General features: G+C 39.7%; 1 protein-coding gene across 1 annotated transcript in view; it reads right to left on the reverse strand.

The window, feature by feature from the left end:
• PPFIBP2 (PPFIA binding protein 2) overlaps positions 1-27,470 on the reverse strand; it is a 105,220-nt gene that overhangs the window by 3,315 nt on the left and 74,435 nt on the right. Inside the window, exons 7-28 of the mRNA XM_074918039.1 lie at positions 27,101-27,283; positions 25,084-25,176; positions 22,431-22,539; positions 20,874-20,906; positions 19,053-19,114; positions 16,473-16,548; positions 14,308-14,405; positions 14,039-14,103; positions 13,710-13,778; positions 13,215-13,275; positions 11,310-11,351; positions 9,169-9,313; positions 7,539-7,571; positions 6,829-6,967; positions 6,033-6,161; positions 5,366-5,516; positions 5,074-5,185; positions 4,554-4,642; positions 3,568-3,690; positions 2,788-2,913; positions 1,831-2,019; positions 1,298-1,468 (exon numbers count right to left, since the gene is read on the reverse strand). Coding sequence (XP_074774140.1) covers positions 1,298-1,468; positions 1,831-2,019; positions 2,788-2,913; positions 3,568-3,690; positions 4,554-4,642; positions 5,074-5,185; positions 5,366-5,516; positions 6,033-6,161; positions 6,829-6,967; positions 7,539-7,571; positions 9,169-9,313; positions 11,310-11,351; positions 13,215-13,275; positions 13,710-13,778; positions 14,039-14,103; positions 14,308-14,405; positions 16,473-16,548; positions 19,053-19,114; positions 20,874-20,906; positions 22,431-22,539; positions 25,084-25,176; positions 27,101-27,283 — 2,298 coding nt within the window. The remainder of the gene's footprint in view (positions 1-1,297; positions 1,469-1,830; positions 2,020-2,787; positions 2,914-3,567; positions 3,691-4,553; positions 4,643-5,073; positions 5,186-5,365; positions 5,517-6,032; positions 6,162-6,828; positions 6,968-7,538; positions 7,572-9,168; positions 9,314-11,309; positions 11,352-13,214; positions 13,276-13,709; positions 13,779-14,038; positions 14,104-14,307; positions 14,406-16,472; positions 16,549-19,052; positions 19,115-20,873; positions 20,907-22,430; positions 22,540-25,083; positions 25,177-27,100; positions 27,284-27,470) is intronic.

Consider the following 27,470-nt stretch of genomic DNA (forward strand, 5'->3'; position numbering starts at 1 on the left):
AAGACAGACTGATTCCATGACACTTAAGCTTTTTCTTTTCTTGTGTGAATTACAGCTTAACTGGTATTACCAATGAAGAGTAATATTTTCCCAGTGGTGTAAGCCTCACTCTCCTTCTGGCAGTCGTCTCTCCCAGGCCAGAAGCGAGTCCCCCCTGTCCTTAGAGGCGAAGGCTTTGGGTTCTGGGGCACGGAGGTGTCACTGCAGGACCCTGCCTTAACGGAGGGAACTCCAGTGGTTTGTGTGCTTGGACACCGGGTGCAGCTCCCGGCTGTGCAGGCAGAGCCCGTGCTGCGCTCCAGCCGGGGCTGGGTGCTGTCCCTGCCCCGGAGGGACAGGGCGGGGGGTGCACGCTGGGAGAGACAAGGGTTAGAGAAGGGACACAGATGAGAGGTTAGATGCAGTCAACCATGCACGTGGAAAAAGGACTTTCACAATTACTTTTCAGTCTTGTGACTATTCTCTTATCAGGCTTAAACTGTTCTTATCTCACTGAAGGCCACTGGAGGTAGGACAGTTTAACCCAGCTGCCTCTGGCTCTTGTGTGTTGCCAAAGGTCACACAAGCCTCCAGGAGCTCCATTTTTCAGGGTTTACATCCATTTACACAACAGCAAAGTTGAGTAAATTGGGGTTTTTTTAGTCTTCAGCATTTGTCTGTATGATGTCTAGACAGTTTCATTTATAAGTTCACTACTACGTAACAGAAGTGAATCCTTCAAGTATTGGTTTATTAATAAGCTCGAACATTACTGATGCATTGTGTTCACATATACTGCCTAAGCATGACTAGTCCCCCCTGTACATCATGAGAGACAAATTCAGTTGGATTCATCGATTAATGGCTGCTAAAAATATACAGTCCTGTTGTACTTTAATATATAACTTGATAGCTTTGTACAAATTAATCCAAATAAATTTATTACATTAAAAACCACCCATAAAGATAATGAAAAAAGTTGCCATACTGAGACTACGAAAGCTAGAAGTACAAAAGTCTTGTGTTTACTGCAACCACCACCTTAATTAATTGCCAAAATACATTGATCTTCATAGTGTAAAAGGTGTTATATTCCTGAAAAAGGGCTTGAAGATGGATGAGTATTAGGATGTTGATTAAAAAAATTAAGCTGACACTCTTAGTACAGAACTCTTTCCAGTGTCCACAGCCAGTACTTTCTCAGTAAGTTCATGCGGGTGTAGCACAGGCTTTGGGACATGCTAACACTTGGTTATTTGCAAGCTCTGGAATGCAGGGGGAGGATGAGATGGGAATGGCATCAGTCTGTCTGCCCCACCTGATCCAGTTCCCTGTCAGTCAATGGGCTGACTCCTTTGTGCCCACCATAGTTTTTCTGAGTACCATTGGCAGCAGCTGGGTTTGTATCCATAGGACAGATGTAGTCTGTTGATTCATCAAACTTCTTTTTTCTCAAGTTTCCAAAGTGTGAAAATCCAAGCTTCTTTGGCTAAAATAATATAACAAGTTTTGAATAAGAAAAATAAGGTTGTCCTTTAAACATTATAAATCCTCTCCTTTTTATTTACTGCTATACCCTCATGCTTCAAATAGACAGATTCTGAACTAAATTAATTTAATTTAAACGTTTTCTTCTTGGGAGTTACTATTGATGTTTGTTAAATGCATTTAGGTAGTGTTCCTTCTACAGAAAGACAGAAGGGATTCCACGCTTATTTCCGAAGCCGATTTAAACAGATACAAATGGAATGTGACACCCTTCGAGAACTGACCTCTCCCTGCCCATGTTTGTCCCTTATTTTCTTCCTAAGGCAGGGGCGAGGCACTCGGAGATGCTGAGGTGGTACCTACCCGAACTTTGGCAGTGGTGGTCAGAGCTGTGTATGCTGTTGACTCTGTTATTTCTCTTTTTTCTTGTTGTGCCTCTGGTCCAATTAATACATTAAAATTGGTTGTCAGGTGGCGTCGCAGCAGGGTCTTTTGAGGTGGAATATTCAGCAGCATTGCCAGCGTGTCACCGTTAAAGCGAGGTTCAAGAATCTATGAAAAAACGGCAGAATGTTTACTTTTCCTATGGTTAAATACCATTACGGTGTTTATCACAGGAATTTCTCATTCTTACTACGCTACCTAGCTACATCAGGCCTTTTATAGCTCGCCGGCAGTATGAACCTCACTGGGGTTTGAATGGGAATCCATGAAAGCAGGCACTAAGAAATGCAGTGCCCAAGTCAGGCAAACACATATTTATCAGCAAACCTTCTATTTGTTTGGGTTGAACAAGTTTGGTTTCAGAATTTTCTGCTCTACTCAGAACATAATCTTAGCACAGTTTTTTCTATTTCATTTTTGCAACAATTCTACAACAGTAGAATCACAGTATTTCAGAACTCTGACTTTACTAGGCTGAAACAGTTCTGAATGGTTTGAAATTTAAAAAAAAAAATATTTCTGATTGCTGTCAAGACCGCTATAAGTTTGGGACAGTTGGCTCAGGATTCTGTTAAAACCATTCAAGGAGACAGTGATGCCTTATCAATACGTAACTTTGTTTGGTCTGGGTTTTTTTATGTACTGCTGTGTTAAACAGTCATGCACAACTCGGCTTTGATTACAAAACCCCCTTTAGCAGGTTTTTTTTTTTTCTGTTTTCCTTTGTAAAATTAAGATGCATGGATCAGATAAAGAGAAGGCACGATCATGCTGTCTTACTGCTGTCCTGCTTGACAAACCCCAGAGAAGATGTTTTGTATCTACTAAAAATTGACAGACTGTAATATGTAGTCAAATGTTAAAACCAGTTCTTACAATGAGGCCGCCGTGCACGCCGCTTCCTCGCAGGTTTGGGGCGTATTCGGCCAGATCCACTGATCGGAGCCACTCCATCACTCTGTGGTTGGACCACTGAACTACTTCCGAGGGCGAAACGTTGTTCTGTGAAAGCAACCAGAGGAGGTGATGGCACTGCAGCCTGCGCTGCCACTGCACGTTCGCAGTATGTGTCCTCAGTTCTGAAAAAACCACTGTCCCTCCCTGGTAGTAAGGTTTTGCTTCTGTTCAAGGCCTCTTTCAGACATCCTCTGAGGGGATGGCAGGCACAGGTGAGCACAGATGAAACCCCAGATGTTGCATCAGGTAGAAGAGCAGAGGTTACAGATGCTGGGTGTAACAGGAGCTTTTTGAGAACTGTATTATGCTCAGACTTTAATACTGAGAGAATAAGCTATGCTGACCAGGGAAGGCACAAACCTTACAGTCTTCCAGAGCTACAAAACGGGACAGGCAAAGAAAAAACATTCCAAATTACTCTCTTGGAAGTTGCATTAACTTTAAACCAGGCAAGTAATTTCTAAAGGGAAGGGTGTGAGATTCAACTAGTAAGCAGCTCAAGCACTTAGGGACTGAGTGGATGTTTATCCTCGGTGAGTGTTACCAGTGCCACGTTCCAGAGCTGGAAAGCAGTGTTAATTAGATGTTGTTCCCCTTTGCAGTGGTTCTGCTGTATCATGGGGCACTGCTCGCTTTCTATCCCCTTTGGCTGGCATCGGGTACTTGGTGCTAGTTTAAATTATTTAAACGTTCGTTTACCTCCTCGACTGGTCTTCTGCGTAGACAGTGGGGGTTAAAACTGTTGACATGCAGCACGTGGATGGCACATTTAATACTCAGATGATGCAGCTGGCTGGTGACTTTCAGAAAGAGAAGGTCGTTCTGGAAAGCAGAGAGTCTTTTAGGTGGCACACAATACGTACCACACAGGTACCTTTCCCAAGAAGAAAGATTTTAAGCTTCCTATGTGGTTTTATATAAGCCACAGTAGTTGTGGTTTAGGTAAAATTAAAGTTTATATTTTAAAGAGGTTTTTTTTTAAGTAGGGATTTTGTTTTTTTTGTGTGTGTGTTTTCTTTTGTTTTTTAAACATGCACCATCACAGGACCTGGCTGAAAAATGAAGGAGAGCTTGTAGGCAATTAAGTAAAATCCAGGCTCACGGACAGTTTTAAAATATTTGGACTGTTTCTGATCTGGCTGAGATCCTGTTGGGAGAGGATCACTGCAGGTCCAGCACACACCTAACCATGGAACACAGGCTCCTTCAGCAGCGTAGACAAGGCTGTGCTGCTGATAACAGGTAAATTAGAAAAAAATGCCTAGCACAGTTAACAAAAACAAATACTTATTTCTCTGCCCAGGTTCAGATAATTATGAAGACAGTAGCTATGTGTAGTGCATGGGTTGCCACTGATGTGGTTGGAGCTGTAGAAATTACTGGATTTGCAGCTTACCTTTAGTTCACTGAATATTGTGGCTACCTTGGTGTGGAGAACACCACACTCCAGCAGCTGCATGTAAAATAGGTCATTTTATCGTTAAATATCGTGCCCCACGATATTGAAAGAAAGACTTTGCAGAACTGAGTGATAACCTATTCTATGACTTATTTTATGTACCTCAGGAATAGTCATCATGCACTGGACGACACAGATGAGTTACTACTGGCACGATCTGTCTTGCAAAAAATTCTCACTCTGAAGTTAAATTTGGTTAAGCTGAGGAAAAGGGGTTGTAGCTTACCACAGTTAAGTACTGCAGCATCCTCCCATCAACTCTGGATTCGTGAAACTGGTCTTTGTATTGAGGCAAACCGATATCATCGAGCCACCCTGCAGACACAAGGGAGAGTGACACCCGTGTCCCCTTGGTGCCTGGGCTGGCGCTGCCGTGGCACTCGGGGAGCTCGCTCCGCCTTCCACCTTGCAGGAGCACAGCCTCGTACCAGAAGCCTACAAGCACTTCCCCCGGTGATGTTTTCCCTAAGTGTGTGACTGAGCACACCCCTTCCGCGGCACAGCGTAGCTCCTGCACGGCTGAGGGCCCCCTTCGCTTTCCTGCAGCCTGAATGACAGATCACACTGTGTAGCTGCATATTTGGATGTCAAGACCACCACAAAAATCCTCAATTCGATGATGTTGAAACTTGGTGCTCTTAGAAAGGTGTTCGGTAACTGCTTAAATAAACCCGTATCAGGCAGCCCAGCCATAGGGGTGGGGGAAATTCCTTTCCAAACAGTTGCACCACACCTCAAACACTTACGTGTCACCCAGATATGATCGAGTTGTGCAGACTTCTCATCTTGTTTTGCATTTATTGATTTAATGGCCAAAACCAATTTCTTCCTGTGCAGCGGATGCTTTATTCCCATTTCCTGCAACAATAACCATTAAATAGTTTGCCTTGCCTCGGGCTCTTTTCATCTCATTAGGTATCTACAAAAATTGATACTACGTGTTTCAGAAAGGCAGAACTGCCAAGTGTTTGTGAAGGGCCTGGCTGTACAGGACCAACACTTGTGGTTGCTTTGAGAGAATCAGTTAGAGGTTATTACCTTCTCCATGTCCTGAGGTGTCGCAGTTAACAGCGTGTGGCCTGAAGTCACCCACTGCCGTGCAAAAATGACGTATTGACCGAGACCAAAGTCCTCAAGCCAGTTACAAACTCTTTCAGTGCTCCACTGAGCAAACGGAGCATTGTGGTCACTGAAAAGTACAAGAAATATTTGAAAAATAACAAAGAATTACGGTTATTATCAGAAAGGCGATGGTGTGCCAGAGCTGCAGCTGTAACACAAGCCCCGGGGGCTGGGGTCCGGCTGATTCGGCCACGCAGCCTCAGCTAGTGAACAGCTGGAGGCCGTGGGAGCAGGGGAGGTGCCTGTGAGTAAGAATTTCCCATTTTCTAATTGAAAAGAGGAAGAAGGGAATTTCTGAATCCTCATTGCTTTGCAGATATTCCTACAGGAGATGATAAGTTTTCTCGTTCTTTAACAAGGTGAGATGTTTGACACTCCATCGGCTACCTGCAGGTGAAGGAGTGCAGACAGGGGAGCTCCTCGGGACACGTTCTCTACCAGAGAAATCCCTTCCGGTTGTTGTGGAATTCCACACGTAAAGAAGTACGTTGGGGAAACCGTATTTCAGGAGAGGAGGCTGTGGTGTTCAGCACGTTTAACGATACCACCTAACAGCTGGGCAAGGGGAGGGAGCAGCTGTTACCTTTTCTGGCCTTTGGTTTCCTTTGATCTGGATAAGCGAGGCCCAGCCGTTGCACGGAGACCACCTCTTCGGAACTCTGCCAAACCCAGATCGTCTGCAGGGAAGTTACCTGACTGAGTTCTTCTTATTCTTTCAAGACAAGAGTGCCACAATAGTACTATTAGCTTGCAACAGGGAACATTTCTTTCATATGGAAACTACAGTGACAACTAGAAGCTGTATTAGTCTTCCTGTAAACCACAAACATCTAATTCAAGTGGGAGCTGAAGAAGTTCCAGGCCAACACTGTCTAGACCTACCTCTGGGGAAAGAAAAAAGCTCTGCAGAGCAGCCACAGCCCTTCAGTCCACTCAGTCACCCACACTGCAGGCCAGACGTGGACATGGCTGCTGTCCTGAAGTACAGAAAGGGAACACAGGAAAACCCAGGCCTCCTGCTTTTATTTCTTCTGTGTTCTCTCTTTTTTTTTTTTTTTTTTTTTTCACCTGAGGCCTTCTGTAATGAACAACTTACTATCATTTAACTTTTCATAGCTGATGAAACTGTTGGCATTCTGAATTACTAGCCTTGAGATGACAGCAGAGTCTCATTTCTTCCAGCAGCATGAGGCTGTGAACGCTACCATCCACTCTGTCCCCCCAGGGGCACCCCCCTACAATCACAGAGCTGCCTTTCTCCTTTTCCTGAATTTTCCTTGATTATTGCTGTAGGTATTGTAACATTGCTGAGAACTGGATTCATTCTAAGCCAAAATGCTTTAATAGGGAACTAAATAAAAAAAAAAAAAAGGCCTTACTTTCCCCAGATTTTCCTGATCCCTTTTGGACTCTTTCTGTTTTCTGGAGACAGTGGAGACTGTGGACCTGAATCTGTTCCCGAAGAAAGAGGTGAAAGGTCATCCGACACTACTGTACCATCCACATTCTCTGTTTCTCCTGGGTTAAGAACAGTAATATAGTCATGTTTTACACTAAATATTATCAAACTTGTTATCTGGGAGACTAATGTTCAAATGCAGAACATAAAAAAGTAAAGCCATCTATAAAATTGCTCTTGTATTAAAAAAAACATGCTCAGACGGTGAAAAAGTAGTAGCTGTACATTTGATACAAAAAAGAAAGTAACATGGAGTAAACCAGTATTGTTATTTTAGTCATTTGTATTTAAATACATTATTTTAATTCAAGTTCTTCAGACTGAAGCAGACTCTTCAGCCCTTTGCCTATTCCTAATACCAGAACTCTTCCATCAAAATCAGTGGGAATTTTTCTGTTGACTTCAGTGAAAGCAGAATGAAACCAGGGATAACTATCTTAGAAAGAAATCTTGTCCAAATGCCATTTAGCAAAATCTCTTAACTTCATTTCAGTACTGCACTTAAGGAATTCAGTGTGAATGGCCCGCTTGGGGTTAGTATTTCATAGAGAAAGGGAGGGGAAAAGGAAAGGAAGAAGGTAAGCAGCAAATTCATGTTTGTTAAAGTTGCATCTGGTTTGGATACAGTACCTAGCGCTGGTGCACTGACACTCCTGATGCGATCTTCAGTCATCCCAAGAAGCAGAAAGCCAGATGAAGAAGCAAAGAAGATATAAAACACCAGCAAAATAAAGTTACAGAGAGCAAAGAAGTAAGCTAAGCATTAAAAGCAGAAATGAAAAGAAGCGGTTATGCTTGACGTGGAAGTGAATATGCATCGGTGTGAACAAGCCCCAAGAGTCATATACAGGTTGTCATTTATCTGTTTGGGGTTTTTTAAAACTATTCTTAGACAATTTTAATATATTAAGCATATACTACAGAGCTCCACAAAGCCTGCAGAACATCTGAAATGAAGCAATGTCTTAAGATTATGTCACGTGCCTCTGAAATACAGAGCTGGAGGTGCAATGAGTTTACTGCACATGCAAGAAACAAACCAACCTGCATAAAAAAAATTCTGCTAATTCAGTATATTTAAGGAGTCGTTGGTTGTTTCTAGAAAAAGAACATTTTCCTTTACAAGATCACCCATCCTTGGATAATCCTGCCGTTACAGACATAATAGCATGGCTTATGCAGTGCCTAAATGCTGCAGTCACAGAAAAACTCTCTAAAAAATCCTAAACAACGCACAGCCTATTGAAACATGGAACTACAGTACCCTACAGCAGCTTTCAGGACCACGGAGCCTTAAAATAAATAAAATCCCACCAAACAAAACCAATCCCAGCCAAAGGAAAGAGCCCACCCTAACATCTAAAGGGTAGGAACACCTCAGCATCACAAGGGACACGCTTGTGCCTGAGCTCCCGAGCTCTCCAGTCCTCAGCAAACGCCTGGTTCTGTGCCTCGCTGCGATACTTTCTGTCAATAAATCCAGGCTTAAGATGTCACTGAAAAGTAATTAATAAAAACTTCCACACATGGCTAGGGTTGTGGAACAACAATATACTTGTATCTGCAAAATCTACTCATGTTTTTCTGCACCTAGCAAGTTTATTTTCCTCTTGTGGGTCCCCATAAGCTATGACAACCAACGGCGCTGGCACGAGGATGTTTGCCCGAAACGTGCACATTAGTGCTAGTTACATTCTAAAGTTTCACACACTAAAATGCAGTGGGATGGCAAGGGCTGGGTTGGTTTGTTCATTTAACACTCCAATCCAGTCTACATTTTTTAAAAGCCCCGATGATGTGCTTGGCTGTACATTTTTGTTTGCTTGCTTGTTTTTTTAAGACAACTGATCAGCAAGCTGAGGGGAGCACTGGAAAAATACTGGTTCTTCATACCGTCAATACGTTTGCATCTCTAAAAGTGCCAATTTTTAGTTACAGATTTGTTGACTTTCAGAAAGCTCTCTCTACAATCTACAAAAGTGTCTTCCCATTACTTATGCTAGCAGTGATGTCAGCAAATTGTATCATCAAATGGAACAGAAAAGAACACTCCGACTGAAACCCAACCTTTACTCTCCAGTGACCTGATGTGGAACATTCTGGTATGTTGTTAAAAAAAAAAAAGAACTTTCCCAAACTGAATCACGTGAACGTCACAGTCCGTTGTCCTGGCGTAGCAGATTATACACCATGTCATGTCCTTAGCCCTCAGTTTGCCTTTTCCCTCCCGCATAACCCCCCAAGAGGCGTGGGCACCTACTCAGGCTCAGGATGCTGTTGTCATCGCTGTCGTTCATGCCACACCCGTCTGGTGAACTGTAGGTTCCCTGCTCTCCGTTCTGTAAGGGTCGGGGCAGCTTTCCTGGCAACGTTTGGTATTTGCTGCCTTTTACAAGTGGCTTACTCTGGGGTTTTTTTAGAAGGAAAAATAAAATTAATAAATACAAAATCAAATCGTGCATAGCATTTGCAGACCAGTAGACAGTATTTTAAGAGTTGAGAAAAAGTATTTGACATTCATAAAATGACATCACCCCCTCCATGTTCCTTCTAACTGAATAGAACTCCAATAGTTAGCTGACAAAGTTTTCTAGCTAAGACACAGCTTTCTCTTCCTCAGCTACCCCTCCCACTTCAGCCAGACTGTGTATTACACTAAAATATAATATATGCTGAGTATTACCTGGTTTTGTCATAAGTATTTTTCTAGCTGTCTCCCTTTCCTCTCGGACCCTGGCACTGTATCATAATTTGGTCTTTCCAAGGTCAACTTTGATAGTGCCAGAAATACTTTTAGTTAATTCCCAGCCCATTCATTGCTCTGTCAATCTTTTCCCCTATTTTTCACCAGACTGTCTATGTTTCTGACTCACAATTGTATCCTGCTGGAATTTAAGCCAAAAGTATTCGTATAACTCAAATTTTTGTCAAACATATTTGCCCACCACCATTAATAACAGTAAAAAAAAAAAAAATCAGCAACGAAGTTAGGGTGCAAAAATTTAACTTTTGTAAGAATTAAGATCTCTTTGTATAGATAACATGACAAATTCAAGATTAAATAAAAATTATATCTAAATATACAGTTGTGAAATAACATAGCTAAATATATAATTGTCAATTCTATTATAGAATGTAAGCACAAGCTATTCTTTTCATATATGCCAGGGGAAAACAAAAGGATAGCCTGAGCTGTATTTTAGGGCTAGTCTAGCTGCTGACTACCATTTTGTCCACGTCAGGCTAAAATAAGAGTCTGATGTACGGCTTGCCTCCAGCTATGGCACACACAGAGAGTGTCAGGAGCATCAGTGAGGTTGCTAATGCTGGAAGGGCCTGCCTTTAGCCACGGAGCTCACAGGAGGTGGGCCTCAAAGTCTCTCTATGTTGTATTAGAGGGGAACCGGTCTGCAGGCTTTGCTAAAGTACACTCGCTCAATTTTCCTTGCATCCAATTTTTCAGTGATCAGCTACTTGAGTTCTTGCTCCTTGTACAAGGGTAAATTAGAATTTGCGTATAAATCTGACAGTTTTGAGCAGAGCAAGATACTTTTCCAGCCAAAGTCTGTGTTTCACAGAGGTACTTGTCTACAGTTTTGGAAATGGCACGTTGAGACTTGTTCAATACCGAAACCCAACGGAAAGATGAAGGAGCCATCGCTCTGGACAAAAACGTGTATCCCACAGCTGTCAAAACTACAGGCATACAGAGGCTTTTCCAGGGAGGCAATGAACCTGCAACTCCAGCTGACATCAGTGGGAGTGCTGTACACTCAGTGTGTGCTTTGGAGCAAGCTCATACTGGTAAGTGTTTCTGTATTAGAGAGGAGGTTATGCAGGAGAACTCTGTACTGAAAATATGCAAAATGTATTTAGTATATAGCATGCTCCTGTTTAGTAACCCCATTCTAATGAAATTGTTCTAAAACACTGTCTGTGACAGGATGAGACACAAAATATTTAATGAGATAACCACTGGTTTTTCTGTTCTGATTTCAAGGCCCAGAGGGATCTCAAATCACAAATACTGTAAATGCCACCCAGGTTCCTCAGTCCCTCAGCCCTGCTCCCATACTGGCACCTGCAGGACTACATCCTCACTTGTAGCCAAAATGGTATCAGTACAGAAATTGCTACATTATTGTAATTATTATTGCCCTTATTAGATTAGCACTCTATTTTCTGAAATTGACTGACTTTGGTTTCTAACCTCACAGGAAAGCTTTCAGATTGAAAAAAGGATTTCCCTCTCAAATCCTTAGCCCTGTTCTCAGAGTCTGTCAGTACTGGAACTATGCAAGTATTTTTTAAAACAAAAATGAATATAAAAATGAAAACACAGCCATACCATCACAGCACATCACAACAGACAAATGTTAAGAGAGTTTACAGTTAATATACCTCTTGTTCTACAACAGGCTGTACTGGTTTTCCGTCTACATACTATGGAGTTGCAGGGAGGGTAATTTCAAAGTTTTATGGAAAAAAGCAACAGACAAATGTTAGTATTAACAAACATACACAGAACAATCGTAGTCTTACTACTATAGTGATGCTACTTAATGCATTGACAATATATTACAAGGTCTGTTGCCTCTTCATTTCATTTCATTTCAGTAAAATATTTAATATTAAATGTGTTTGCTCAAACCCACTACAAAATTCAGTTCCTGTTTTAGGTTTTGGTGTGATCAAAGAAATTTTTTCTATATTCAGGCTTCTGAGCAGTCGCTTTAGACTTACTTTAAGCTGGGAATGTTAACAGTTGTTTAACAGTTAAAAAAATATGAAAATTACATTTTAAAAAAAAAAGAACATACACAATACTGTATGTAGCCAGCTGAAACCATAAAGAGCTGTGATAGAAAAGAACTGATAAAACTACCAGCATGGCTAAGTCAGAGACACCAGTGTGGTTTATTTTATTATATTATTGCTGAACGTAATTGGAACTTGAGTTTTGTGCAAAGTAGAAGAGTTCTAGCAAACTGTGCTGCTAGCACAGGTTCCGAGTCAGCAAAACAAGTTTTCTTGGCCTTAGTTTTGGTTGTAACTAATTCACATTTAGCCGCTCACTCATAGGCATAGGGAGATCTCGGTTATTTCACTAAGAAGCCTCATGCCTAAATTAGGGCACACAATTTAAATGTCTTGCTGAACATGGGGCTGGCTTCCACAGTTCCCTTGTATCCTTGGTGGTTTCTTGTTCTTCTGTGGACTCGGATGTAATGGACAGAGCAGATTTATAGCCCAAATGTATAGATACAGTCTTATCACATCACATCATGGAAACAAATAGAGTTTTTGAATTTAAGACAGAAAAATAGTTTAAAAGTGATGAAAAGAAAACAGACCTTCATAAATTTCACATGGAATGAAATGTTAGTTCTGAACTGATTTGTCACAGGTGTGACCACAATCAAGTTGAGTGCAGCACAAATTTCAAACATTCTATTTGGTCACTGTCTTCTTCAGAGATTTTTTTAAAAAAAAACACATTAAGAAGATCTGAAGAACTGGAACAATCATATTACTAGTATCTGTTTTAAATGGCATTGCTGGGTGTGGGTAATCTAGTATTAGGCCTAACCTGAGTACAGAAAGGGTCAATAACAGTCTCACACAGCATAATTACAAGTGCACAAAAATTTCAGTGCACATAATGACAAAACAAGCCTCTGGACCATAATGTAATGAGACTTTGTAAATTGGAAAGTCTTTATTCAGAAATGGAATTAAGACTTTGAATTAGTAACAGCACTCCTGCTGTTTTAACTACGGCAGCATCACTGCCATCTTCAGGAATGCCATTTATATCAGAAGTCTAAGTTAGGGAGCAACACTCATATTTACATGCAAACACTCAGGAAGGAATCCTATGTGGAAATACCCCGTCCCAAGATTTAATTACTTTCAGGATTTGCTGCCTTAACATTTTTAGTGACTTGGAAGTCAAAATTATTTAAGAAACACTTACCTATAAACAAAATAATACTGCAGTTCAACAAAATGACTCCTCATTAACCTTATTTGTTGTATTTCTCTTCAATATTTTTTCTTTTCTTTTGGGCGAAAAGCTGAATTTGAGGATGTGTACATATGGGTGTGTCAACTGGCTTGCTTATTCTAAGCTTGTCAATGGGGTAAAAAAAGAACCCAAACTGTTTTATCACTGGGTTTTTTTCCCCACATACGATGTTTGGGATGGTTAGGGTTACTATAATATCAAGACTAAAAGATAAAGTATAAATACTCTTTTTGTTTCACATACAGTACACCAGAAATTGTGATTACAAATAAACCAACCTTTTCCAGGGATTCACTCTGCAAGTCTTCTAAACTACTTGACTTTTTTTTCTGTGGAACCCTTAAAATAATGACAAGCAAAAAAGCAACAGTTAATAGACCCCAGTATGTTTGCGTGTGCCACAGCTACATCATATGACAGCTGTATATGTCACATGATGTCTGCATGTAACAGATCATTCAGAATTAGGAGATTAGTTTCTTCTATTTTTAGCCTAAAACTCATAGTACTGGAAACTGCAATAGATGAAGTCAAACCCAGCAAGAAGACGTCCTTTGATCAGCAATGAAAGGCAACAAGGCACAATATGCAGTTTTAAACCTTGTATTAGTAGATGACTTTTTAGAAGCTCTTAACAAGCAGAAGTAGACAGTAAAAATTCTCTGTGAACAGCAGGCAGCATTAAGGAATTTTTAAAATGAAAAAGGGCAGAACTATAAAAACAAATTTCTGGCAGTATGTTATACATTTCAATTAAAGTTACTTGTTTTTACCTATTTATGATTTCCAAAGATTCTTCTTGAGGAGAGGTTAAATTAGTCGAAGATACTGGAATGCTTCCACTTTAAATCAGAATAAAATATATTGGTTTAAGTACTACAATACATTTATCTTCTGATATATAAACATGCCAATTTATTTCTGTAATTCAAACCTTATACAACTAAGTATTGCAAAATCCCATCACGAACACTCTTTTTACTACTACTCAAACCTTCCTGCAAAGCCAAAGAACAGGCAAGACAAGATGCCAACAGTTAAACAGATTAAATAATACAGACTCAGGACAACCCACACGAAAACCAAGAAGCAAAGGTCTTGCCTGATTTCCATGGCTTTGTGTGGCACTGCAGAGAGCACGGCTGGTAAGAGTTCTCCTGAAGAGCCCTATGTAAAATACAAACATTTCAAGCCTGTAACTCTAGTGTCTGATTCTGAATCTGTGCCCACACCAAGTACAAAAATTCAGCCAGGGTCTACCCCTCATCTGCATTACTTTAGCTGCTACAGAGAAACCCATACAAACAGATCATATATATATATATATATATATATAGCAGAACTTGCTTCTAAAACATCATTGCTAAGTACCTCTGTTTTCAGTAATTCTCCTTGAGGATTATTCAAAAGATTCCACTTCCTTAAAGTTGTTTCAAGTTCCTCTTCGCTGCCACCAGAGACAGAAGAGCCTGTGAGCATTAAAGATTAGAAGTAGAAAGGGAGAGAAAGAGGCCAGAAAAATAACATTTAGAACCATGCCAGACAGTCTAATACTTCAAATTCCCTTCAGTCTTCATCTGACCATGTCGTTTACCAGCCTCTCTGCTCCCCACCCCTCCTTTGGGCTCTGACCCACAAGCAAGCTGATTTATATTAGAACAACAAATTTCCCACATGTAGCTAAACGCTGTGCTCTGCTGTGAGTAGCTGAGCTCTCCGAACCACTCGAATTCAGAGCTGATGTTCTGAGGCAAGTTCAAGCTGGTTTCCTTACTCGCGGGGTATCGCTTCGGGTAGGCCGCAGGTTTGACGTGGTCTGTGTCCCAGTGCAGTGCCCCATGCTCAGTTCAGGGATGAGACTCCCACAGACACAGGAACAGTCACAAGCTCATTTGGGCTGTGACAGTGTTGTAGCCATCACAGTATGCACAATCAGTATACACTCCGGTTCCTACACGGGTTTTGGGGTTTGTTTTGCTATGCTGAGCATTTTTATTTACACGGCACTGAAGGTCTGTACTAGCACACATTAACACGACCACGCTCCCTGCAGCACCAGCTCCATAATCCAGAGCAGCATGGCTTGTTCCCTGCTTACACACACAGGTGTGCTCCAAGGCCCAGGTGGACGCTGCACTCAGACCTGCACGGCCGGGACGTGGCCAAGGAGAGGGGAACCACGGGGCTACTGCTGAGAGCACCAACTCTTAGGGTAAGGGTGGTGTAGCTATCTTGGCCGTTAACCTCAATATGTCTCCAAAAGCTGCAATCACACCTTTGCTTTCCTTTCAGAACACTTTCAAGTGAGAGATTTTTTTTTTTTAAATGAACATTTGAGAGATTTACCCAACTTGTTCCCTATTCTTGTGTGTTCAATACAAGTTTCCATTCTGCCATGAGACCTGAAAATACTGTGCGTTCATGTGGTGATGTTCACTGAACAAAACTCTCCTATCAGAAGGTCAAGTTTCCCAGACTAAATTTAGTACTGAAAACTAAGGCGGCAAGATCTTCCTAAAACCCACTCGACTTCCTGCAGCACAGTTGAGAAATGGGACAAAGATTTCTCCCCAGATTTTGAAGTTAAATATAAAATGTGTGCACCAAAGCAACAATCAAGTTTTCGGTTGTTCCTTCCAAACCAGAACTTGCCTGTCAGGACTTTTCTCAGTGGAAGGGAAAGGCAACAGAACTTATTCACTGCAACTCTTTTTAGCAAAAAAGAAAAGCAAGTCCTCCTAACAGTATCAAATTGCACCTGAGATTAGCTCCCTTTTTATGAATGCCATATAAAAAACATGACATCAAAGGAAAACACTGTGTCATTAACACTAGCTGGCTGGCAGCTGATCATTGCTGCCGTTCCTGAATTGAACTGCAGTGTAGGAAATCTGAATATAGGATATATTTAATTAATGCCAGTAATCCACTAGTATGTCCTGATAACATTTTTCACCGTAAAAACCACTTACTCCTAACACAACGGTCACAGGAAACACCACACAAACTTAATACCCATCTGTATACTTTATTCATCTCCTACAGATGGATTAATTTAAATCAAACTGAATGCCATTTTAATTTTGAATAATAGATTCTCAAGAGGGATATAACACAATTTGATAAGAATATGGTAAGTGCATGGCTTTAGCTAATTTGAAGGAACTTTCCTAACTGCCCCTGTGTCAACAAATTCTATGTCTGCACCAGTGTCCTGCTGTTTGCTCCCTCCTTTTCACCCTATTTTGACCTCCTTTGACCCTATTTTTTTGTACTGCCTACAGCATAGGGAACAAAAAGGAAATCTCCACAAACTACAGGCAACAACACACAAGCCTGGTCAAGACATAGTGTGGTGCTCTCTGTATCTGAAAGAGTGCATCCTTACTCTCATAGCACTCCAACATGATACACATCTATGCGTAACAACACATGCATTACTATACACGTATATTTAAAAGGACAACAAATAGCAGTCGCAGTGCATGCAGTGTTAAAAGACCTGATATCAGGAACTTATTCACCAGACATTTTACCGTGAGCTGCAATCATTATCTCTTTGACTCTCCTGTACTGGCTTAGCAGTAGTGTTAACTCCTCTATTCGACGGTCCTGTGAAAAGCATTAAATAAAATAATGTTTAAAATCCTACATTTTTGCCCTGCTGAAACACTGTATTACACACTCATTTCTGTGATTTTGGCCTCCTTGTTCAGAAAGCAGGATCAAGTCTCTCACATGCCTTGTAAGGAACTTCTCTTGGCTTTTATTTGCCAGTGTACATAATATTTGCTGGATGGTGTGAAATTAGGATACCTGAGAACCAGAGGAGTTGGACATTACTAGTAAATTAGTTATTTACAGAAACATAATTTGGAAATCTGCTTTTGCTTCTGAGAGTCCAGGGAATATTCTGGAGTTGAACCTCAGCTGCCTGAAGTGGGCAGTCTTATGTGGTTTGCTAACATCATGCTTCTGTTGTAAAGTAAGGCACGTTTATGTTTTGTATGGTTTAACAGTCTAGTTGTGACCTTTGCTCCTCTCTTGTAGGATATGTTCTGCATTCCAACATCTACACTTACTCCAGTTTTGAACACACCTTTCTGAACTTAGGCAGTCAAACCTGCACAGAACCAAAGAAATGAGCTCTCATGAATGCCTGCTGCTTTAGCTGACTCCCCTCTTCCTCCAATACCCAGCGCTCTCCTGTTAGCTACAGAAAGCATCTTGAGTCATGTATTCAGGGAGGGCACTTGCCTTTTGCACACCCACAACATAGCAACGGGCACTAATCATTGTTTGGATCTGTCATTTCTCTCCTTTCTGTATATGATATTGTGTCCCTGATGATAATAAATCCTTGCTACTGGTCACTAAGTGTGTGATCTTGCAATTTGCACTCTTACGGTTTGTCCTGTTTCTTTGACCTCAGTTCTAAACCATTCCTGTGCAATGATCTTGCCCAGTGCTCTGACTACAGAGCACTGAATACAAACCCAAGCAAGTCATAAAGAACTAGGTTTCACAAGCAGGTGTCAGCAAAGCCACAGAAGCAGAGAAGCGGGCACTGGGGGGAAAAAAAACAAACCCACAACCTTCCAGGGAAGCTGGCAGGTATTCAGGCGATTATCTGATACTGAGCTGCTGCACTGCCATAGCTAGGTCAGTGTCAAAGATATTTCAATTAAAACCTGCTCCAGTACACATGTGGTACATTACAGGCACAGCAGGCATCAACTGAGTTCTAGGAGCAACTGCACAGAAACCAGACCTGTACCGCGTTACAGAACGGTAGCTGCTGCTGGGCTCCCGTCCCGCCTCACCGACTACACACAGGGCAAGAGAGGCCTAAACCAGACACCCAGTTATCCCAACTCTGGATAGAAGCAATAGGTTCTTCTTCACAGCAAAGAACTGAGACTAACATACCCAGTTTTTTAAAAGGAAATACGTGCACCACTTACTAGCAACTTAGTTGAGCACTTCCTGTCCTAAATGACACGAGAAAGATTTAGTTATCCCAAAAGCTATTTAGAGCTATTTTCCCTCAGGAGTAATATTTATTTTGCAATATTACTGAATGTAACAGTTCTACATTAAACATTTAAGAAGCTGTGGGTCAACCATCAGTCCACCAGTTTAAACACTACAGTTTCCAGGGAAATAACCCTCCTCTCCCTGGGAGTATATCCAGATACAAGGACATAAGCAACAATATTTTGTGTTCCCTTCAAATGCAGAAATCTTATGTAGAGTTGGAATAATTTTGGCAAGAGATAAAGCCACAGCCTTTATTTTCTAGATTTAAATGTTGGCTCTTTAATGTTCTCCAGAATTAACACTGCCCTGTCCAGATTCCCCACTTACTAAAGGAAGTTTTTAGGGATGTGTATTATTGCCTATTTTATCATACACGAGTGTGTCACCATAAAGGAAAAGCCTATGACATGGTTTATTATCATAAAACAAGAATTACAATTTTCTCAAGAATTAATCCCCCTGCCCCCAAAATACAGAACAATTTACATAGTAAGTCAATGGCATCTGAAGGTGGAAGATTCCACACCCTCCAAGGCTGAGCACTTAAATAGTCTGACTGGCAGGCAAACAGTTACAGGTGATAAGACACAAAATCCATATTTAGCATTTAAATTGGTTTAATTTCACTCTTCTCCTTTAGTACTTTTTTTTTTTTGTACTTTTAAAAAACTCTTTTCTCTTTAAATCCTGGTCCCTTTCTCTCCAAATTTGAGTCTGATTCAAAGGCCACTTTGACTTTATTTTAATACCACAACCTCAACTGGGGATATCAATGCAGGTTGGAAGGTGCAGAGCTGCCAGAGATGACCAAACCTTAGCAATCTTTTTAATAACAGAAAGCAGGAGATTCTGCTCGTTACAGCCTTGGCTTTCTACTCCCCTGGGAATCTAATGAGCCTCCCAAGTTCTGCAGTCAGGTTAGCAAGGTCAGGCACACTTTCTATTTAAAAATCAACCTTCTGTCACAATCTCATGGGATAACTAAAAAATCAGGGCAATAGCACACTCGCAAAAAGCATTTCAGAGATTCAAACCCATTATTTCATTCTTAGGGAGAACAAGGATTATTTTCTCACCTTTTCTTCATTTGCAGCCAGTAAGGACTCCATTCCTATCTTCAACCGTTGAACTTCTTGAACTAAAAATGTTTTAAAAATGTTATAAGGAAAACACACTTGCTACATGTAGTGTAAACAATACATGGTTTGTGATACTCTCCTCAGATTCTCGTGAGTAACCAAAACCATGTCAGTGGCATGGAAATGCACTACTCAACTGCAGTTAAAATAGAGCTTTTCAAAAGCTGAACTATTAAAGGCATCGCAAAACACCAACATGCTGGTTTTGCTTATAAAAGGCTACACGGTACTTTTTTATACTCTAAAAGTCAAGTGATGAAAAGGAAGAAACATTGAGGTTTATTTTGCAAAAGATGAGAGTGTGTTTGCTGTTACATATTCAAGGATATAATTTTAAGTATGATTGAAAATTAGTTACTTTCCATCGGGGAAAAATATTCCCCAGTTTATGAGAAGTAGTTCAAGGACATTTATGAAACTTGGAAATGAAAACCAACAAAACTTATTTTGATATGAGGAAGACTTGTAATTTTTTTTTCTTGTGCCATTTCAGTATGAATAACTAAGCGAAAATCTACACCAAGAGCTAATATAGAATTGCCTCACACACAGTTTAGTGTAAGATAGAGGCTATTCAGGAATGCTATAGTCAAATCAATTAAAACACACTCTCCGAAAATTTAGGAGGTTGTTAATCACGTCATCTTCACTTTGTTGAGCCAATGCTTTCATTTCTTCCCTACAGGCTTTTATTCTTAGCAAGTCCTCCAGTACCAACCTATACTAAATCAAACGTAGATGACGGAGACAGAACTCAAAATACTTTATGTGTTGTAACTGCCACTCACGGGATTCATGCTTTGACACTAAACCAGACCTACACTTGTTTCACAAAAGACTATGAAAAACACAGGCATGTTATAGACTATGAAAAACACAGGCATGAAGTGAGAGAGAAGAAAGAAAAGAAACAGTGCTAAAGAGCATCTTAAAAAAAATGTTTTACAACTAAATGTTGAATATACAATGTCACATCTAAACTACTTGTAAAAACTCTAGGTTTTCTTGTAGTGATTCTGAAAAATACACACTTTGTAATGATTAAGTTTTAAAACATGTAAATGATCCTTGCAAACATTTCTCTTGCAAAAGGGAACACTTAGTAGCACAAGACATGCACAGACACAGCCAAATCAAAAACTAAAGCCAGCAGGCAGTGGGCAAGCAACTGGAAGATTTTTAAAAAGCCATTAAAAATCACAGTCCTAATTTCTCTTTACAAATATTAGACTTCAAAAAGAACTGGTGTCAAGGTTTTTTTAAGTACATTAAAGCAAACTTTACTTAAAATATTTATAACATCATCGAGTATGGAAACATTTTTATTAGGTTCTTTTAAAATGTTTTTACTTAGGTTCTTTTAATTTACTGCATTGATTAAAAAAATCTCAAATCCTTCCCCTCCAAGGAAGGAGGCTTTCAGTTACAGCCATCTTTCCAGATATTATCTGGGGTTTACACAAGTACAAATTAAAAAAAGTAAGGATTAAGTTTTGGCTCTCAACCTTGACAATGTCCCTTTGAAGTCCAACTATCTGACTTGGGAGCCTCTGCCTTTTTTTTTCTGAAGTGAAATCTTACTAAACAGGGCAAGTAGCTGTCTGCTTGCTGCAAGCAATGAAAGCAGGATCTCATGTATATTACAATTAGACAGCCAAATCTAAACAAAGATTGAATTATTGCTGCAGAATGCATCTGAGTTATAATTTGTGTGAAAAGAACAGTGAGATAAAGCCAAAAGTGAATTGCAAGGCTTACGTTTTTCTTTTAGCCTTCTCCTATAAACTTCCTCTACGATGGTAAATGGTGAGAGTCACAATAAAGTATGTAGAAAAAGCACATATTAGATAAATTTTGCAATTTAATAAGAATATGCATTCTAGCATACTACAAATACATTGACATTATTTTTCAACTTTATTTGGGAAGACCACCCCAAAAATCTGGTAAATCAGTAATTTTTTTTTTTTTTCAGAAGAATAATTATTGCTGCAAACTATTTCCATTCAAATACAGTTTAAGTGGTTTCCTTCAATGCAGCCTAAAAAAATCTGTACAGGGTTTGATTGTTCTCCCACTGGAATCAAGGCCAGTTTCAGCATGAACAGGGACAGACACATTACTAGAAGCTGAACGATGCTGGGCTCTTGATTTATTGTCACACCACTATCTTTCCTTTGAAATACCGTAAATTATTTGGGAATCTCATGGAAAATACATAATTCTATTAGCAGAGGAGTTTCTCTACAAAACACTGCTGTTAGACAAACATTTCCTAGTTAGACATGCAGTTCTCTACATGCACAAGCTCTGCAGCTGAGTGAAATCAGCACTAAGTTACGTGTTAAGTCACTCCTTTGGAATAAACAACAGTCAAAATACAGTCTTCTAGAAAAAAAAAAAAAAACACCACATCTGCATTAATTTCTGTAAGGAGATTCTTGGTAATCCCTGAGAAAGAGGTAGCATGTAAAGTCACATCTCAATAAGGGCACTCTTTGGAAGCATTAGTTAACACCCCAAAAACAAGTTAGTGCAGCTAAGCTGATGCACTGCAGTAAACCACACACAAATATTCCTGCGTGGCTAAGGGTCAGCATTATAGAAGAAAAAGGTCACAAGTATCATACTGCTCACAGCTCAGCAACTGACAGAAGCTCCAAGGAGTCAACCCTTCAGAGAACTGTAACACCACTGGTTGAGACCAAAGGCTAAACAAACTAGTTTATTTGGCACTGGCCTGTATCAACAGTGCAGATTTAAAACAGAAACCTGCAGTATCATAGAATCATAGGACAGCCCAGGCTGGAAGGGACTTTGACAGACCTTCTGTCCAACCTTTCATGGGAGAGGGAGCCTAAATGAGATATAGCCCTGAAGAAAGGAAAAACGTGAGTCAATGACTATATTTTAGGATGTTTGGGCATTTAAACATTATGCTTAGCTACTCCTGTGACTTTTTTTTTTTCTTTTCCCCCCCTTAAAAAATGGAAGCTGTAAAGATTTTTCAAAGAAACTTTGAAGGTATACACAAAAAATATATTCCCACTGAACTATGATGATTCTTTCAAATTATAAATAAAATTTCAGTGTCCTGAGGATACTTATTGAAATTTGTGCCACCTCTAGATTGGGATATTATTTCACACATTGAAGGCCTCTACTTTACTAGAAGACAAAATAAATTTGCACCATTTTTCCTCCCCAAAATAAATTCTACAAATTCATTCTTGTATTCCTTTGAAATACCGAGCCAAGCTGCTAGCAAAGTGAAGTTAAAGTAGGGGTTTGGATCTTTACTTCCCCTCCTCTTACCTCTTTCTGCCACTTCACTATGTGATGAGGTCCTAGAGAGCTGACTCTGTAAGCGTTCTATTTCTGCATCTTTGAGAGCTAATTGTTCTTGAAGCTGGGCTATCTCAGCCTGAAAGAGAGTACAACAAATTCAGAATAACACTGTCACCCATCCTCTTGGATTCTTTCCTGTGAACTACAAGACTTCAAAGCATTACTTTGACTGATGTCCTGTTCCCAATTCAGGCCATTTCATGAACGCTCTAACAACCGTACATACTTCATGGTGTTGCTATTCTATTCCTTTGACAGAAGCTCACCTTTTCTAATGCAATTAGCTCTCATTGAGGAGAGACTTACAGAAAGATAGGATTTTCAAGGATTTATGTAAGTGAAGAAACTCTGGAAAGCTCTAAATGCTGTAATGCTGGTCATATTATTAATAATGACTGTTATAGGGCAACTCCTGAGTTCTGTGTGAAGACCACTAAAAGATAACAGTGCAATTTTAAAAAGATACCGTTTTTTAATCCTAGTTACTACTTATTAATATAACTGAGAATCTACTAATGCTGAGCCCTGCCCTCAGCAGGGTAACAAAACAGTTCTTCCTCACATCAGATACTACAGCAAACAGGCTAGAAGCAAAGCATGGCTTGGGAAACAACCACATACACGTTACAAAATACCAGTGGTTCATTTACATGAACTGCAGTTTGTGCTGCCACTAGACTGGGCTGGAATATCACACACTAAAGATCTCACCAATACAGAGGGAGAATTCTGGGATTGTTCAGCTCAAAATACAGCGACTCAGTTCTTTTTCCTATATATGAGAAAAAAACCTCTCAACAGCACACTTTACTAAGCCAGTAGCTCCATTAAGATTTTCTTCAGCAGCCTTAGAGCCTCTATGTATCAACATTCTGCATTTCCCCCAGCAAAGGCATATCAAACCTCTTTGTAGCTGAAGGGAAAAAAAAAAAACCCAAACCAAACCAGCAAAAAAATCATTTATGTGACCACTTTCTCAAAATACTAAAATAAAGCAGGAAAATATATAAAACACCAAACATTACCCAAACAGGGGAAACCATGGACTAATTTACTCTAAAATCCAAACCTATTTTCCCCAGCAAGCATGCAGCTGGATGGCAGCAAACGATCACTGCTCTGCCTGCAATTCCATACGGAATAGAAGAATCTGCCTTGCTGCATCTCTGAAGGGCTCCTACACTTCACTTCCCAGTGACTAATATGCTTTTTATATCCAGCCGTGGAAATATCTCAATTTCTCATCTAAGAAGCTGAAGCAACAGGAAGACAAAAGCTGCAGACCTCTTAATACCAGATTTAGATTTGCTTCCCCTGGTCTATTTGATCTCATAGTTCTTTTAAATGCCCTCTTCTCCTTTAATGTCTCATTCCTGTCATCACTACAATGATTTTTCTGCTTCCTCTCTCTTTCCCTGTAGTTTTCTTTCTTTCTAGTCCTCCATCTTCTCTCACTCAATGGGTTTTACGATTCCTCTTTCTTATTTTCATTCTGCTCCTACACTTTTCATAATCTTTATCTGTCTGGGCAGCTGGCCACACACTGCCTGAGAAAATATTTTCCCAAAGACTGTTCATATCCACCATGTCAGGGAAAACATTTTCAAGGATACAAGAGGTATTATCTTAATAGGGAAAAAAGACATGATAGCAACATTTCAACATTCACCCAAGAATTTTCAAAAGAAAGAAATTCTAATACAAATAATAGCTGTCTGTCATTTTGGGATGAAGCTGTAAAGCATTATAAAGAGAACTCAGTTTAATATGAAATGTTTTTCCAAGATCCAACCACAACTCAAAAAAGTCAGTCATTCGTATGAACGGGGATTATAGTACGACACAAATGAAAGGAGAGGCAATTACAGCACAGAAGTGTACCTCAACAGGGAAAAACAATAAGGTGGTTTTTAATCTAGTGAAAAAGGGCTAAAAATTCAAACTAGAAATACCATGCAACTGTTTAACAATGAGAATGTTCAAATAGAAAATTAATTTTCTGGGAAAATGATGAAATGTTTCAAATGTTGAGTTTCTCCAGGTTACAATCCAACAGCTTTCCAGGGTTTAAGGTCAACAGAAGGGTAAGCAGCTATGCACTTTGATATACACAAAGTCAAAGCAGATGATCTAATGGTGTATTTTGGGTTTAAAGTCTATTAAAATAAATTCCATAGTAAGTGAACACCCAACCAACTTTGCATGTCTCTTCTCTTCAGTGTGGAAAGCATATTCCACAGAGGCTTGTCATCATTACACAAATAAAAGACAGAAAACCTTCAAAGAGGGCTTTTCACAGAACAGGACTTAGTTCTAAGTCAAAATGCCTTTTTTGGGTTTGGTTGCGTTGGTTTGGCTTTTGTTTGGTTGGTTTTTTTAAATAAGAATTACAAAAGGGTAGAAGACTGGAAACTGTAGGGAGGTAGCAAAAGGCACAAAAAGAAGCTGCAAAAACTTTAAACCAAAATACTTATTCCAAAGATAGTTGCAGGAAACTTGACTTTATAGTAGGCCCTGACACAAGGCAACCCTACATAAAGTAAATATTGATGAGAAGTGGAGCGTTTCTCTTTCCAGCTGAAATAAGTCTGTCATAGTAAATGCCAAGTATTCTGCTTACTTTAGTTGCTTTTAATTTCCACTCGTATTGATTTCTTTCATTTTCCAGTTCTTCTACTTTAATTTTGAGGTGTCTAAGTTCCTGTAGCAAACCCTGCAAAGGAAGAACAGCAGCTAAAAGTAAGATTTCTCTGGTAGATATTAATTTTTCATCGTCCTGAAATAGTGATCATGCATGAACCACACATTAATGAACACAACTACACATTAAAAACTGTGACCTAGGCCAAGATGACAAAAACTGGTTTGAATTAAGAGATAAGGAATACTTCCTCAAACTCTCTGCTTGACGTTATGAACAAATTTCTTAGTCATATTAAGGAAGATAGTTGAGCCTCGTGAAGTCATGTGTCTTGAGGGGCTCTTTTGGGTTTCCAGCCACTCGGAAAGTAAACAGGTACGCGCAGTGCTAAAATATTACTAGCTTTCATTAAAGTGACAGTCCTCTCCCCAAAAAGCTGTTTAAGCTACTTACCAAGAAAAACAACACTCAGCCTAAAACTAGCAAGTTACAGGCATTTAATACCAAACACATACGGTCAAATACGACTACAAATACGCTACTTTCACCGTCGATGTTTGCCACTTTGCAAACTGAGCTGACGCAGCCTAGAGTTGCAGCCAAGCAGGGTTCCTACCATTCTCTGTTTATTCCTCTGACAAAGTTATCTCTTAAATGTCCCTTTTCCCTTTACCTTGATAGAACCGTATCTTATTGTTCATTCCGAAGGACAATATTATTCAATCCTTGATGGAGCACTGACAAGACCAAATGTCTTAAAATGAACCGAAGAAAGAAAAAATTTGGCAGTGTAACCCGATTTTGGAATCCTGTATAGTATCTACATTAAACAGCCATACTAGTATCTTGGACTAAAGTAATGTTTCTTTTGAATGACTCCCGGATTTGACTCTCAGATTATTTCTCCAATGTGCAGCTTGTCCTGTAGTCTACTACTCAGTAGTACTAGAGAGTTCACTACTCAGTTCTGGACAGAGGCAAGCTCAGAAACAACAGCACTATTTTCACAACAGGCATCATACCCAAATGAGCTATTTTTGTAAAATAAACATATGAGAAAAATTATGGAAAAACTCCCTCACAATATAAACAGATTACATATAAAATGAGTTCTGGGGATCCAAATTTTAACTAAAGAAGTGGCAACTAAAGCAAACTGATTTAAAAACAAATATTAAAATGGGCTTTTTCCAGCATACCAATATCATTCCACCTTCAGTAAATTTAAGCAGTTTAGGCAAAGTAGCTTTTATTTTGAAATGTGGCATTTTTGATCAAACACAACTAAAATCTGTGATGTAAATGCAAAAACACTTTTCTGGTAACTGCTAATGTCAGAGAATAAACTAAAATGTTTGGTTTTGCTGTTTTAAAGGTACAAGCAGATTATTTTTATTATGTCTCTTTTCATTCACTTTATCATTAGAAAAACAAAGGATACATTTTGGATACTCTTACCTGAAACTGTATTTTATACCCGCGTTAAACTAAGATATTTAGGAATTAATAATCTGCGTTCAGAGGACTGGTTAAGGTGCACCATCATACACAGCTAGGGTGACGTTACTGTGAGGAAAATTAGCGAACTACCAGACCATGCCAGCATGCTTCATATCAAACAGACAAATCTCAACTAAGGAAAAAAACCCAACAACAACCAAAATCCCAAGCCAGAAATCAAAAAACCCACACCACACCAGCACTACAGACCCACAAGCGAAATGACAATTGTAAAAAATCTGAGAAAGGTGAGTGGGTCTTACAGGTATCTGTGCTTTAGCAGATAGACATCAATGGTGACCAAATTTGTCCCAATAACTGTGGGTGGGTGGTTTTTTTTTTTGGTAATTTTTATGACCACCTCACTCTTTGCTAATGAAAGCCACAAAGATTAACGCCAATAATTCACAACATAGTTCTGGTTAGTGGAATTTAGTTTCTGCAAGAGAACAGAAGAGGCAATACAAAGGCTTCTGCTAAGGTGAACTTCTCGTACATCACACCGAGAACAATTCTTCTGGCTGAGAGTCTCTACCACTGATCTTGGACTAGATTGAGGACCATTAGGTGTCAGGTCTGGCTTCCTATCTTGAGACATTCTTTCTTGGATTCTGCTATTAATTTCCAGCTGCAGTCTACACATCTGCTCCTGTAGCTCACTGATCAGGTTCACTACTGACTGAAAACATGGGAAGAAAGGACAAAGAGACAAAAAAAAAAAGACAGGTGAGAAAGAAAATGATGCAAAGAAGATATTTCTACAGCTGCAGCACAAAAAAATACATGGAGCACATCAAAGGCAAACTAAAAAAGACAGATGATGTGTTTCCCTTCTGGTAAAGTATATGTGAATGGGTACAAATCTG

This window comes from Athene noctua, chromosome 14 (genome assembly GCF_965140245.1).
Source record: "Athene noctua chromosome 14, bAthNoc1.hap1.1, whole genome shotgun sequence".
In the NCBI taxonomy this organism is placed as follows: domain Eukaryota; kingdom Metazoa; phylum Chordata; class Aves; order Strigiformes; family Strigidae; genus Athene; species Athene noctua.